Source organism: Oncorhynchus keta, chromosome 11 (genome assembly GCF_023373465.1).
Source record: "Oncorhynchus keta strain PuntledgeMale-10-30-2019 chromosome 11, Oket_V2, whole genome shotgun sequence".
NCBI classification, from domain to species: Eukaryota; Metazoa; Chordata; class Actinopteri; order Salmoniformes; family Salmonidae; genus Oncorhynchus; species Oncorhynchus keta.
Genome location: NC_068431.1, coordinates 19322084 through 19336117, shown reverse-complemented (window position 1 = coordinate 19336117; position 14034 = coordinate 19322084). Strand labels below are relative to the sequence as shown.

The following is a 14034-nucleotide window of genomic DNA, read 5'->3' as shown; positions in this document are numbered from 1 at the left end:
AATGCTCTCCATCCAACCTCACTGAGCTCGAGCTGTTTTGCAAGTCTCTCGATGTGCAAAACTGATAGAGACATACCCCAAGCGACTTACAGCTGTAATCGCAGCAAAAGGTGGCGCTACAAAGTATTAACTTAAGGGGGCTGAATAATTTTGCGTGCCCAATTTTTCAGTTTTTGATTTGTTAAAAAAGTTTGAAATATCCAATAAATGTCGTTCCACTTCATGATTGTGTCCCACTTGTTGTTGATTCTTCACCAAAAAATACAGTTTTATATCTTTGTTTGAAGCCTGAAATGTGGCAAAAGGTCGCAAAGTTCAAGGGGGCCGAATACTTTCGCAAGGCACTGTATATACCAGTGGTTCTTAACCTTGGAGGTACTAAACCCCACCAGTTTCATATGCGCATTCACCGAACCCTTCTTAATTTGAGTAATAAAATATGATTTTTTCAAATTCAAAACATAGGTATATACACTGCTCAAAAAAATAAAGGGAACACTAAAATAACACATCCTAGATCTGAATGAATGAAATATTCATATTAAATACTTTTTTCTTTACATAGTTGAATGTGCTGACAACAAAAATCACACAACATTATCAATGGAGGTCTGGATTTGGAGTCACACTCAAAATTAAAGTGGAAAACCACACTACAGGTTGATCCAACTTTGATTTAATGTCCTTAAAACAAGTCAAAATGAGGCTCAGTAGTGTGTGTGGCCTCCACGTGCCTGTATGACCTCCCTACAACGCCTGGGCATGCTCCTGATGAGGTGGCGGATGGTCTCAATTGGATTCAGGTCTGGGGAACGGGCGGGCCAGTCCATAGCATCAATGCCTTCCTCTTGCAGGAACTGCTGACACACTCCAGCCACATGAGGTCTAGCATTGTCTTGCATTAGGAGGAACCCAGGGCCAACCACACCAGCATATGGTCTCACAAGGGGTCTGAGGATCTCATCTCGGTACCTAATGGCAGTCAGGCTACCTCTGGCGAGCACATGGAGGGCTGTGCGGCCCCCCCAAAAAAATGCCACCCCAAACTATGACTGACCCACCACCAAACCTGTCATGCTGGAGGATGTTGCAGGCAGCAGAACGTTCTCCACGGCGTCTCCAGACTGTCACGTCTGTCACATGTGCTCAGTGTGAACCTGCTTTCATCTGTGAAGAGCACAGTGGCGAATTTGCCAATCTTGGTGTTCTCTGACAAATGCCAAACGTCCTGCACGGTGTTGGGCTGTAAGCACAACTCTAGCAGTGCTCCTCCTTGCACAAAGGCGGAGGTAGCGGTCCTGCTGCTGGATTGTTGCCCTCCTACAGCCTCCTCCACGTCTCCTGATGTACTGGCCTGTCTCCTGGTAGCGCCTCCATGCTCTGGACACTACGCTGACAGACACAGCAAAGCTTCTTGCCACAGCTCGCATTGATGTGTCATCCTGGATGAGCTGCACTACCTGAGCCACTTGTGTGGGTTGTAGACTCCGTCTCATGCTACCACTAGAGTGAAAGTACCGCCAGCATTCAAAAGTGACCAAAACATCAGCCAGGAAGCATAGGAACTAAGAAGTGGTCTATGGTTGTCACCTGCAGAACCACCCCTTTATTGGGGGTGTCTTGCTAATTGCCTATAATTTCCACCTGTTGTCTATTCCATTTGCACAACAGCATGTGAAATTTATTGTCAATCAGTGTCGCTTCCTAAGTGGACATTTTGATTTCACAGAAGTGTGATTGACTTGGAGTTACATTGCGTTGTTTAAGTGTTCCCTTTATTTTTTTGAGCAGTGTATTTTACTGGTGCACAAAATGAACCGTGCATCAACATCACTGTGTTCAAAGAACAAAATCATCAAAACATGATTTACACACAAAAACAAAAACATAATAATGAATATTTACTGCAAATCAGTGTGACTTCTGCTGTTGCCTTTCAGAGACCAGTTCAGAAATATGCGGCTTCACCTTGGCACGTGCCACTCATGTCAAGTCTGTTCCTTTTCTTTGTTTTTATGTCCAGCATCCTCGAAAAGGATTGCTCGCAAAGATATGTTGTAACAAACGGTATGAACATCTCCAGAGCTTTCTTAGCAATAACAGGGTACGTTACCTTTTGTTGACACCAAAACGTTGAAAGCGTTGTTGCTCTGAAGAGTTGCTGTTGAACCTGGCTCTGCTGAAATTCAATGATTTCACCGAGGTATTCATCATTGACATCTGTTGTCTCAACACTAAACGTGAACGGCTGTCTCACCCATGCTGGATATGACTCTCTTGTAGGGAAGTATCCGTTGAGAGACTTTGCAAGCTCATCTAAGTGCGTGGCAATTGCTTGCTTCAGTTCCGCTGGTACAGAAATGTCTCCGATTCCAGGTACATCTTCGATATTACTTACACAGTTGTCCAGCAGGGGACAGTTTACGAAGTTATCGTTCTCTGTTCGTCGTTTCCATAACGGTAGCTTTTTTTGAAAAGCCTTCAGGTTTTCCTCCGCTTCGATGATGTTGACTCCACCGCCCTGCATCTTTTGATTGAGATGATTGAGAGCTGCGAAGATATCAGCCATGTACGCTAAAATGAGAATGAACTCAGCATTTTTGAAGCAATCTGCATGACAATGTTGGTGCTCTTGCAAAAACAGGGCACCTGTCCCTGGGATAACCACCGAACGTTAGAATGGTACATAGGTACCTCGAATTCAGAACCCATTTCTTTACACAGCTCACTGAAGATGCGGTGCCTCAGAGCACTAGTTTGCGCACAGTTCACGCATTCCACTACAATTTTTAATACTTCTGCCAGTTTTGGAGGCAAGGTTTTTGTTGCCAACACATGCCTGTGCAGAATCCAATGCGTAACAATGATGTGTGGTGCATCGGCTTTCACTAGCGCACCAAAACCAGACTTTCTTCCCAGCATGACTGGAGCTCCGTCCGAACAAACTGCAGAAACCATATCCCACGAAAGATTGTTGTCTTTGAAGAAGTCATCCACAAGTTTCTTCACATCGGCTGCCTTAGTTGTTGTTGTAAGAGGCTTACAAAATAAAAAATCTTCCTTTATCATGTCGTCTTTCACATAGCGCACGAATACAGCAAGCTGGCTTAGATTGGAAACGTCAGCAAGCTTTGTGTTCTTGTATTTTCCATCTCCATGCAGCTTAAGGAAGTGTTCTCTTTGCTAGACTAGAATTGCTAAACTTGGCATTGCAAATCATGCAGTTAGGACGCTGACTCCCATCACGTTCCATTATACATGTGAATCCATATTGTACATATCCGTCCGACCACTTTCTTGTTTTGCTCGACATAGTAAGTATGAAGGGATTAAAATATTAAGAAAGAAATCACAAGACGTACCATCACGACAGTCACAAGTCGACTACTGAGCGCACCAAATTCCCTGCAGCACAGATAGGCCAAGCGATGTAGCGTGATCACCTGCAACCAATGATGGCCAAGCGGGGCGTGTCATCACGAATCATATTAGTCGAATGTGTGTCTTGACCTCCGCCGAACCCCTGAGGCTGACTCACCGGGTTCGATCGAACCCAGGTTAAGAACCACTGATATATACTGTATATTTATACATACATACTCTAAATACATACATACATACATACATACATACATACATACATACATACATACATACATACATACATACATACATACACTACTGTTCAAAAGTTTGGGGTCACTTAGAAATGTCCTTGTTACTGACAGAAAAGCATTTTTTTCCATTAAAATAACATACAATTGATCAGAAATACAGTGTAGACATTGTTACTGTTGTAAATTACTATTGTAGCTGGCATCTGTGATTTTCAATGGAATATCTACATAGGCGTACAGTGGCCCATGCTGATGCTCCAGATACTCAACTTGTCTAAAGGCCTGTTTTATTCCTTCTTTAAGCAGAACAACAGTTTTCAGCTGTGCTAACATAATTGCAAAATGGTTTTCTAATGATCAATTAGCCTTTTAAAATTATAAACTTGGATTAGCTAACACAACGTGCCATTGGATTGATGGTTGCTGATAATGGGCCTCTGTACACCTGTGTAGATATTCCATTAAAAATCAGCTGTTTCCAGCTACAATAGTCATTTACAATATGAACAATGTATACACTCTATTTCTGATTGATTTTATGTTATTTTACTATATATATACTATATACATTTTACGGGCACAGTCTATTTTACATTAGTTATATTTTGTTTGTTTTTTACTCCTGTCCTTCCTCTAACGTCAACCTCTCCCATTGATTTATTTCACAAAAGTTCTGAAGCTATATACATTTTACAGACACAGTATGTTTTACATTAGTTACCTTGTTGTTATTAGTTGTTATTTTTCCCAACCTTCAGCTCCATTTCTATTTGACATATATGTTTTCACTGTGCTGTTTCACAAAAGTTCTGAACCTTTCTATTCCTATCATTTCTACAGATTGTAAAAAAAAGAGAAAAAAAGCTGTTGCTAAAAGTATTATATTATTGATTGATTGACTATGACTTTTCAAATCACCCAGTAGTGCAATCTGCAGAGTCAACTACTGGTAAATGTTGCAATTCTTCAGCCAGTCCTGGACCTACGACAAAAAACAAGCTACATATGGACAGTACAAAAACAAATGATGAAATTATTCTGTCTCTTCACAGCAAATCTGCAGAGCTGGGAAGGTTGTATCCCCCATATTTATAACAGTCTATTTGTTGCAAAAATGTTGTATAATAATTTAAATTTAAAAATGTCATGTTTGCATTCGGTGTCGTTTTGCATATCAGTTCATGTGCCATGGAATCGGTACGTCGAAAATCTCTGCTCAACTATTTTGCAATCTACATGGCACAGCTGTCAATTTTTTGGTCCTTAAATTAAACTGGTATACTTTATTTATCACAATTTTCTTTAACCAATTATGGTCTTTAATGCAGGGTTGACAGACAAGTTCCCTATTTTTCCTCCTTCCACTTCCATTTTTGCTGTAATGCTGCAATTAATTGGTTGTAATTTGGCAGACAATTCCATATATTTTTGTTGTGTGATATAACTCCACTAGTCCTATTTATGATATAATTTACAAAGATTATATTTATATATATATATTTTTAAATAATGTTTATTAGTATACTATATTAGTTAGTATTAGTTTATTTGAGTTTAACCACAATATTTGTTGTATTACTTTTTCAGTTTTTTTCTGGTCGATTAAATTGAAATTGCAACCAACTTTCTATAGCAATATTTGAGATTATTTCATTTTCAAATAACTGAAAGTGTGAGGTTGTAAATCTGAATAAAGAGAAAAAGGCCATTCTTGGACATAGGGTGAGACATTCTTATTAATTTGCTAGAGGACCAGTTTGAATTTAAGTATAACTTTTGTATGACTGAAGCCTTTAGTGAGAGGTCTAATGCTTTAATAATGAATCATGTCTGCCCTCCGAATTAATATTCATTATATAAATATGCCTGTTTAATTTTGTCTGGTTTGTCGTTCCAAATAAAAGGGAATATTTTGAAATAACTGTTTGCTCGGTGTAGGCAAGAATGTAAGCAAATAGGTAAACTGGAATAAAGAGTTAATCAAGGTGATTTTTCCGCAAATAGACAGGTATTTTCCTTTCTATGGTAGCAAGATTGTATCCATTTCTGTTAACTTTCTATAAAAATGCATTGGAGTGAGATCATTTATTTAATTCAGGATCTGTATACCGAGTATGTCCACATCACCATCAGACCATTTTATTGGTAAACTACACAGTAATGTAAAAGTTTTATTTTTTAGTGTTCCAATACATAATTTGGTTTTAATCCAGAGATGTTAGAAAAAGTATCTAGATCCTCTACGAGGCTGTGGAGGGATCAACATAGTGGACTTAAAAGAAAACATGAATCATCAGCGTACCATAACATCCTTGTTTTTAAGCCTTGGATTTCTAAACGCTTGATATTATTGTTAGATCTTGTTTTACTCCTCTTGACAGTTTAAAACTTTGAGAAGTAGCCATGATTTACTATTTTACACCTAGGGTTACTATACATGACTTAACCCCATTTTATAAGGGATTCTCCAAAATTGACATATTCCAGGCATTTATATATAAACTCCAGTCGTACTTTATCAAAAGCCGTTTCAAAGTCCGCTATGAATAGCAGGTGTGGTTTCCCAGATATTTCATAGTGTTCTATTGTTTCCAGTACTTGTCTTATATTATCTCCAATGTATAGTCCATTTAAAAAACTCTCTGATTAGAATTAATAATATCCTAAAATACCTTTTTAATTCTATGTGCTATACATTCTGCTAGAAGTTTTGCATCACAACACTGAAGTGTAAGGGGCCTACAATTTTTTTAATGGACTGGATCTTTATATTTACCACTTGTATCCTGTTTCAGTAATAATGAAATCAGACTTTCTTGTTGAGTGTCCGATAATCTACCATTTATATAGGAGTGGTTAAAACATGCTAATAACGGTCCTCTGAGTATATCAAAAAAGTTTGGTATACTGTACCTCAACTGGTATGCCATCCAGCCCTGTAGTTTTCCTGGACTTAAAGGCTTTAACTGCATCAAGTTCCTCTGTAATTTGGCCTTCACATGAGTCTTTCTGTACAGCTGTTCATTTTACATTATTCATAGAAAAAAATCCATACAATTAGCTTTGGTTAGAGGATATAGAGGAGACTGAAACAAAAACATATGCTAAAAGTACTTTGCTTCCTCTTTCAAAATATACATTGGTGAATCATGCGTGACCATCATTTTTAACAAGTTTCAATAAATTATTTTTTGGTAGCATTTCTATGTAGAAGATTTTAAAAATAATTTGGTGCATTTTTCCCCATATTCCCTACAGTTTGCTTTATTTTTTAAATAATATATTACACTTGATCTTTCTTGAATAAGTTCCTCCATTTTTTCAACCCCCACTAACTTATTCTGAGCCTCTGTTAGACCTTCTGTTTCCTTTGTTAATATGGACTCTTTTGACCTAAATTGCTTTTGTTTTATAGATGAGTACTGAATTGCATGGCCTCTAAAGGCACATTTAAAAGTGTCCCATACAATGGGATCTGCTGTACGTACGTTATGTTGGAAAATTTCAGTTATAAATTCCTGTCCTAGTTTTTTAAAAGTTATCATTCAATAGGCTTTGTGTACCATAGTGATTGAGTGTCCATTAAATTGTTCTCCACTCTTCCACCCGCTAAAGCCCCTCTCCATCCCAAGTTGGGTTGTCATCCCAGTGACCAGCAGGCCATCCCCATGGATCTCTTTCTAATGGGGTTCAAGAGGGCTCCATCCTAGCCAATTTATCCTCAAACGTCCCCTTCACATTGACAGCTTCTCTAGCTTTTTGACTGAATGTTGATCAAATAAAATGAGCTGCCATTCATTACAGTAAGAGACTATAGACATACGCCTCTAGAAGTGGGGTTAGTCTTAAACAGACGTCAGAAAAAAATTGTAGGCCTTCAGATCTGAGGGAATAGGCCCTGGTGTGCTTTCATTTTGTGCTACCTTGTCATTAGGTACTGCTGAATGTCAATGCTGAGGGGACATCATCCAGCGGTAACGACGGGTTACTCCGGGTGTCAAGGACGAGTTAAGATGGCTATGGAGTTTAAGCTGTGTGTGCAACCACACAGCTTAGGTCCATGAAAGCTGTTAATGGTTGATGAGTAGTTTTAGTGGGTGAAGGCTGTTGAGATTGTTGGGAACAAAAATATAAACACAACATGAAACAATTTCAAAGATTTTACTGAGTTACAGTTCATATAAAGAAATCAGTCAATTGAAATTTAATTTATGGATTTCACATGACTGTTGGTCACAGTTACCCCCCAAAAAAGGTAGGTGCGTGGATCATAAAACCCGTCAGTATTTGGTGTGACCACCATTTTCCTCATGCAGCACGACTCATCTCCTTTGTAGAGTTGTTCAGGCTGTTAATTGTGGCTTGTGGAATGTTGTCCCACTCCTCTTCAATGGCTGTCCGAAATTGCTGGATATTGGCGGGAAATGGAACATTTCGATCCATGTCGATCCAGAGAATTCCAAACACGCTCAATGGGTGACATGTCTGGTGATGGAAGAACTGGGACATTATCAGCTTCCAGGAATTGTCTACAGATCCATGCGACATGGGTCCGTGCATTATCATGCTGAAACATGAGATGATGAACCACCTCCTGTAGCTCAGTTGGTAGAGCATGGCGCTTGTAACGCCAGGGTAGTGGGTTCGATTCCCGGGACCACCCATACGTAGAATGTATGCACACATGACTGTAAGTCGCTTTGGATAAAAGCGTCTGCTAAATGGCATATATATGGCAGAGGATGAATGGCACGACAAAGGGCCTCAGGATATCATCACGGTATCTCTGTGCATTCAAATTGCCATTGACAAAATGCAACTGTGTTCGTTGTCCGTAGCTTGCAGTTGTGAGGCCGGTTGGACGTACTGCCAAATTCTCTAAAAAGACAATGGAGGCGGCTTATGCTAGAGAAATGTACATTCAATTATCTGCCAATAGCTCTGGTGGACAATCCTGCAGTCAGCATGCCAATTGCACATTCCCTCAAAACATCTGTGGCATTGTGTTGTGTAATACAACTCCACATTTTAGAGTGGCCTTTTATTGTCCCCAGCACAAGGTGCACCTGTGTGATGATCATGCTGTTTATTCAGCTTCTTGATATACCACACCTGTCAGGTGGATGGATTGTCTTGGCAAAGGAGAAATGCTCATTAACAGGGATGTGCACAAAATTTGAGAGAAATAAGCTGGATGTTTTATTTCAGCTCATGAAATATGGGACCAACACTTTACGTGTTGCATTTATATTTTTGTTCAGTGTATATACATAGAGATCATTGAAGGTGGAGGCCATGGCAAGTGGTTAAAAACTGTGGTCAGACATGAGGTGGTCAGACATCAATTAGACCTGCATTTATGCATGCAAATGGAATGCTTTTGATAAACCTTTAAGGATTTCTCTAAAACAAGGTTTTTAGATTACCATTGTGCAATGTGTAATGTGTACTAAATCGGAAAACAAGTCAGAGCCGAGCACAAAGCTTCAAGATTCAAAGCAGTGCACCAAAATACATATCTCACATTGCAAGAGAGGCTGGCGGTTTTGAGACGAGTTTCACAGCTCCCTATCCAGTATCCATATTGACCAACACACTCACAGAATAGCTGTGAGTTAGAGCAGAGCGGAGAAGCACGGTAAAATGGTGTCAGCGGTGGGATCTCCTGACAGTAATCCAATGTGATTTGCAATATTGACCAGTGGGAAAGCTTTACGTCCAACGGTAAATGGAATTCGACCCAATTGTTGTTTGGAGATTGTGGTTGGGTTGAAAGAACGTTGTGTAAATGGCAGTCCTTGACCTTTTGTGGGAGTGAGGGTCAAAGCAAACAGGCTCTTTATGCGTGTGTGTGTGTGTGTGTGTGTGTGTGTGTGTGTGTGTGTGTGTGTGTGTGTGTGTGTGTGTGTGTGTGTGTGTGTGTGTGTGTGTGTGTGTGTGTGTGTGTGTGTGTGTGTGTGTGTGTGTGTGTGCACGTGTGCATGTGTGGGGACATGGACTCACCAGCACACGGTCTCCCACTCGAAGGTCCTTATCCCCGCCTTTCTTGACCGATCCACTGTCGGACATGTTGGAACCTGACTCGTTACCTGTCTTCACAGAGCTGTTGAGCATGCCCTCCCTGAGTGGCATAGCCACACGCTGACCAGCAGGCGGAGTGCCATTGCCGCCATGGAGTGTCAGGTTCTGAGCTGTCAGCGAATCAGTGGAGTGGACTTCGCTTCCGTCGCCCACCGGTTGCCGGGTGAGCTTGGAAGGGCGTGTGAAGATGCCCTGGTGGGGCTGGCACTCAAAGTAGCGCACGCCGCCCACAGAGCCGTCATTTTTCCCCAACAGGTCATTGAGGACCACCCCAGCCCACTGTCCTGGGGCGAACTGGGTCTCACCCAGGTAGGCAATGACGCCTGGTTTGACCCCGTTGACCCAGACACGTTCGCCAACCACGTAGTCCCCAAGAACGTCGTCTCCCACCTCGGATGTCTTGGAGCTTGACTTGTCTGAGGCATTGCTGCTGGGGAGTGGGGAGGTCTGCTTGTGTGGGGAGTCTGTGGAGGTAGAAAGAGAGATTATGGAATTCCTATCTACATCCATTTCTATGGTAGAGATCACAGAATTCTTATATTCATTCAAAATGGCCATGGATCTACAGTATGGTCTTTGATTACAATGGTCTAGAGCAGTGCAGAAGTGGGGAGAGAAAAGGCGATACATACAGGTCTACAAACAAATAATGTGAAAAATAATAAACAAAACAATGTAGCTCGTCTAGAGGATCAATATTTGTGTTGTATGCAGGTTACAGTCCAGTATTCTCATGCATGCAACGTAAACTGCTGAAATAAGGAATTCAGGCATTATAAACACAATGGAACATAAATACAACTTGTCATTATTCACCTTAATCCTCAGCATACTTCTACACATATTGTTAACGCCAAATATATTTGTTCAAGCCAAACCTGAAGTTGAAACCATTCTCCGTCTGAAATAGTCACTTTTACAGTATCTATTTATCCAATTTGATCACATCACAAAACGGATCGGCGAAGAATTGGCCGTGCTGCATCCAACACAACAGTGGAGTTTATGCGAGGTTAGGCATTGCTCTACTTCCTATTGAAAACTGGGTCAGTGAGATTTACTCTAATGCACTGATGATTAACGTTGTGATGCTGCACCACAGATGCGGTGCTTTGCTGTTTGGCACATGATGTTTAGATGAGCACTATCCATTCTGGTGAGAGACACTGGAGCTGTTAACTGTAGCAGGGCACAGAGAGCATGTGATCTGCTGCGCTGGCTGCACTGTAATATGTGTGTGTGTGTGTGTGTGTGTGTGTGTGTGTGTGTGTGTGTGTGTGTGTGTGTGTGTGTGTGTGTGTGTGTGTGTGTGTGTGTGTGTGTGTGTGTGTGTGTGTGTGTGTGTGTGTGTGTGTGTGTGAGTACAGTTGGTGCCAGGACTGTCTCTCTGACACCCCAGGAGTGCTTTTATGCCCCAATTGCTCCCATATGTTGTGAGACTGATAGAAATGGTTGCAAAATGGGTACTACAGTGAAAAAAAGAATGTGTTTTTAGTTTTACCAATAGGCATGATAATTGAGTTTTTAAACGTAATGGGGTCTTACAATGGCATTTATGGAGGTATGTTCTCCTGCAGGAATGTAACATTCACCACTTAGAAACATTTTGTTTTGTACCACATCGGGTTCTACTATATGGGCAAAAAATCGAATTGTGATTTATTTGACCAAATATTGCGATTTGACCTGTGATATAGATCAAAACACTTGGGTGAACTGTTGGAATGATTGAAATAGAATGATTTATGTTAATAAGCAAAGTGGAAAGGAGCATCATTCTTGTTTGGAACAATCTGTTGACTGCATTTGACCTAACAGAACAGCATGCAAAGTTATAGTGAATCTAACAGCGAGGAGGAGGAACTGTGCTGCTTGATTAACAGGGGGCGGGGCTCGGGTGTGTGGGAAGCAGCCACAAGAGAAGAGGGAGAGCGACGACAAACAGAGTAAACTATAAAAATTCGCATTACACACGGCTTAGTGGCGTTTGAAAATATTTCATGCTATATGGATCTCTTGTGATATGGATATTGCACATGTCAATATTGCGATTACTGGACTGAAACCCTGCCTACATCATTTTTGCCAGGACCCATAAGGCTCTGGTACTATTTAGGGAACAGGGTGCCATTTGAGACGCAATCCCTGTAACAGCTACTCTCTCTGGCCATGACTAATGTGTGTTTGTACAGGCTTATTAAATCTCAACTTCCACTACATTTGGGCCTGTTATAGAAAAGGGCATAGCATACAATTTTCAGTTGCTAATGTCATTGAAATAATATTTTAACCACAAATACTGTGATTTATGAGACGACGAACGGCACTTGTACCCTTCTTATTTCAAGTAACTATACTGAACAAAAATATAAAGGTAACATGTAAAGTGTTGTTCCAATGTTTCATGAGCTGAAATAAAAGATCCCAGAAATGTTCCATACTCACAAAAAGCTTCTCTCAAATTTTCAGAACAAATTTGTTTATGTCCTTGTTAGTGAGCATTTCTCCTTTGCCAAGATAATCCATCCACGTGACAGGTGTGGTATATCAAGAAGCTGAATAAAAAGCAGGCTCATTACACAGGTGCACCTTGTGCTGGGGACAATAAAAGGCCACTCTAAAATGTGCAGTTTTGTCACACAGCACGATGCCACAGATGTCTCAAGTTTTTCTGACCGCAGTAATGTCCACCAGAGCTGTTGCCAGATAATGTTATGTGGATTTCTCTACCATAAGCCGACTCCAACGTCGTTTTAGATAATTTCTCAGTCCAACTGGCCTCACAACCGCAGACCACGTGTAACCACGCCATCCCAGGACCTCCACATCACATTTCTTCATCTGCGGGATAGTCTAATACCATTCACTCGGACTGCAAATGAAACTGTGGGTTTGCACAACCAAATAATTTCTGCACACTGTCAGAAACCGTCTCAGGGAAGCTTATCTGCATGCTCATCGTCCTCACCAGGGTCTTGATCTGACTTACGTTCGGCAACATAACCGACTTCAGTGGGCAAATGTTCACCTTCGTTGGCCACTAGCACGCTGGAAAAGCACGTTCTTCACAGACATGTATGGCGTTGTGTGTGCTCCCATGGTGGCAGTGGGGTTATGGTATGGGCAGGCATAAGCTATAGACAAGAAACACAATTGCATTTTTTCAATGGCAATTTGAATCCACACAGATAACGCGATGACATTCTGAGGTCCATTGTCGTGCCATTCATCTGTCGCCATCACCTCATGTTTCAGCATGATAATGCACGGCCCAATGTCACAAAGATCTGTATAGAATTCCAGGAAGCTGAAAATGTCCCAGCTCTTCCATGGCCTGCATACTCAGACATGTCACCCATTGAGTATGTTTAGGATGCTCTGAATCTACATGTATGACAGCGTTTTCCAGTTCCCACCGATATCCAGCAACTTCGCACAGCCATTGAAGAGGAGGGGGACAACATTCCACAGGCCACAATCAACTCTATGTTAAGGAGATGTGTCACACTGCATGAGGCAAATGGTGGTCACACCAGATAGTGACTGGTTTTCTGACAGACTTTTTCTTTTTTAAAGGTGACCATCAGATGCATATCTGCATTCCCAGTCAGGTGATATCCATAGATTATGGCCAAATGAATTCATTTCAATTGACTGATTTCCTTATATGAACTGTAACTCAGTAAAATCTTTTAAATTGTTGCATGTTGCGTTTATATTTTAGTTCAGTGTATAATCTATAGATACAAAAAGATATTATACCTTCAAAACAAATATTATTTTTTTTAACCAAACAAAGCTTTTCACATCTCCCTATGATGGCAATGTCCCTGTGAGGTCATGTGTGTGTGTGTGTGTGTACAATGTCAGGAATGTGTGCTTGTGTAGGTCATGTATGTGTACTATGCAGTATTTTTGTGCTGGTGTTATTTGTGAGGTAATGCAGTATCTACAGTAGCAGTGTGTGTGTGTGTGTCGTTTGTATGTGTGTGTGTGTGCACACTCCTGCTTGTGCATGTATGTGTGTGTAACATGTGTGAGCTTTGTCAACAGCATGGCCCTGGTCCAACACAGGGAAGACCCCTACCCACCCCCTACCCAAGTCCCAGCCAGTCAAACAAGTGTGCACCCAAAAGACTGATGCAGTGCTAGTCCAAGTGGTTGGGTTGCCGTGGCAACGGAAGATCGATGGGGAAATGAGGCAGGCAGCAGGAAGAGCAAGAACAGAGGCCTCACTTTCACTATTGTGCCTGGCTACCTCCCACAACCATCTAAATCCCACTATTCACCAGCCCCACACAATGACCCCACCACAACTCCTTAGAACACCCCCTCA

General features: G+C 41.2%; 1 protein-coding gene across 7 annotated transcripts in view; it reads right to left on the bottom strand.

Moving 5' to 3' along the window:
- Window positions 1-14034, bottom strand: part of clip2 (CAP-GLY domain containing linker protein 2) — a 62570-nt gene that overhangs the window by 32939 nt on the left and 15597 nt on the right. For 6 of the 7 annotated variants that reach the window (XM_035779813.2, XM_035779814.2, XM_035779815.2 and 3 more), the window contains exon 3: window positions 9621-10162. In XM_035779813.2, coding sequence (XP_035635706.1) covers window positions 9621-10162 — 542 coding nt within the window. Of the gene's footprint in view, window positions 1-9620; window positions 10163-10576; window positions 10701-14034 lie in introns of those variants that run through there. The other variant, XM_052529680.1, reaches the window with a different exon arrangement.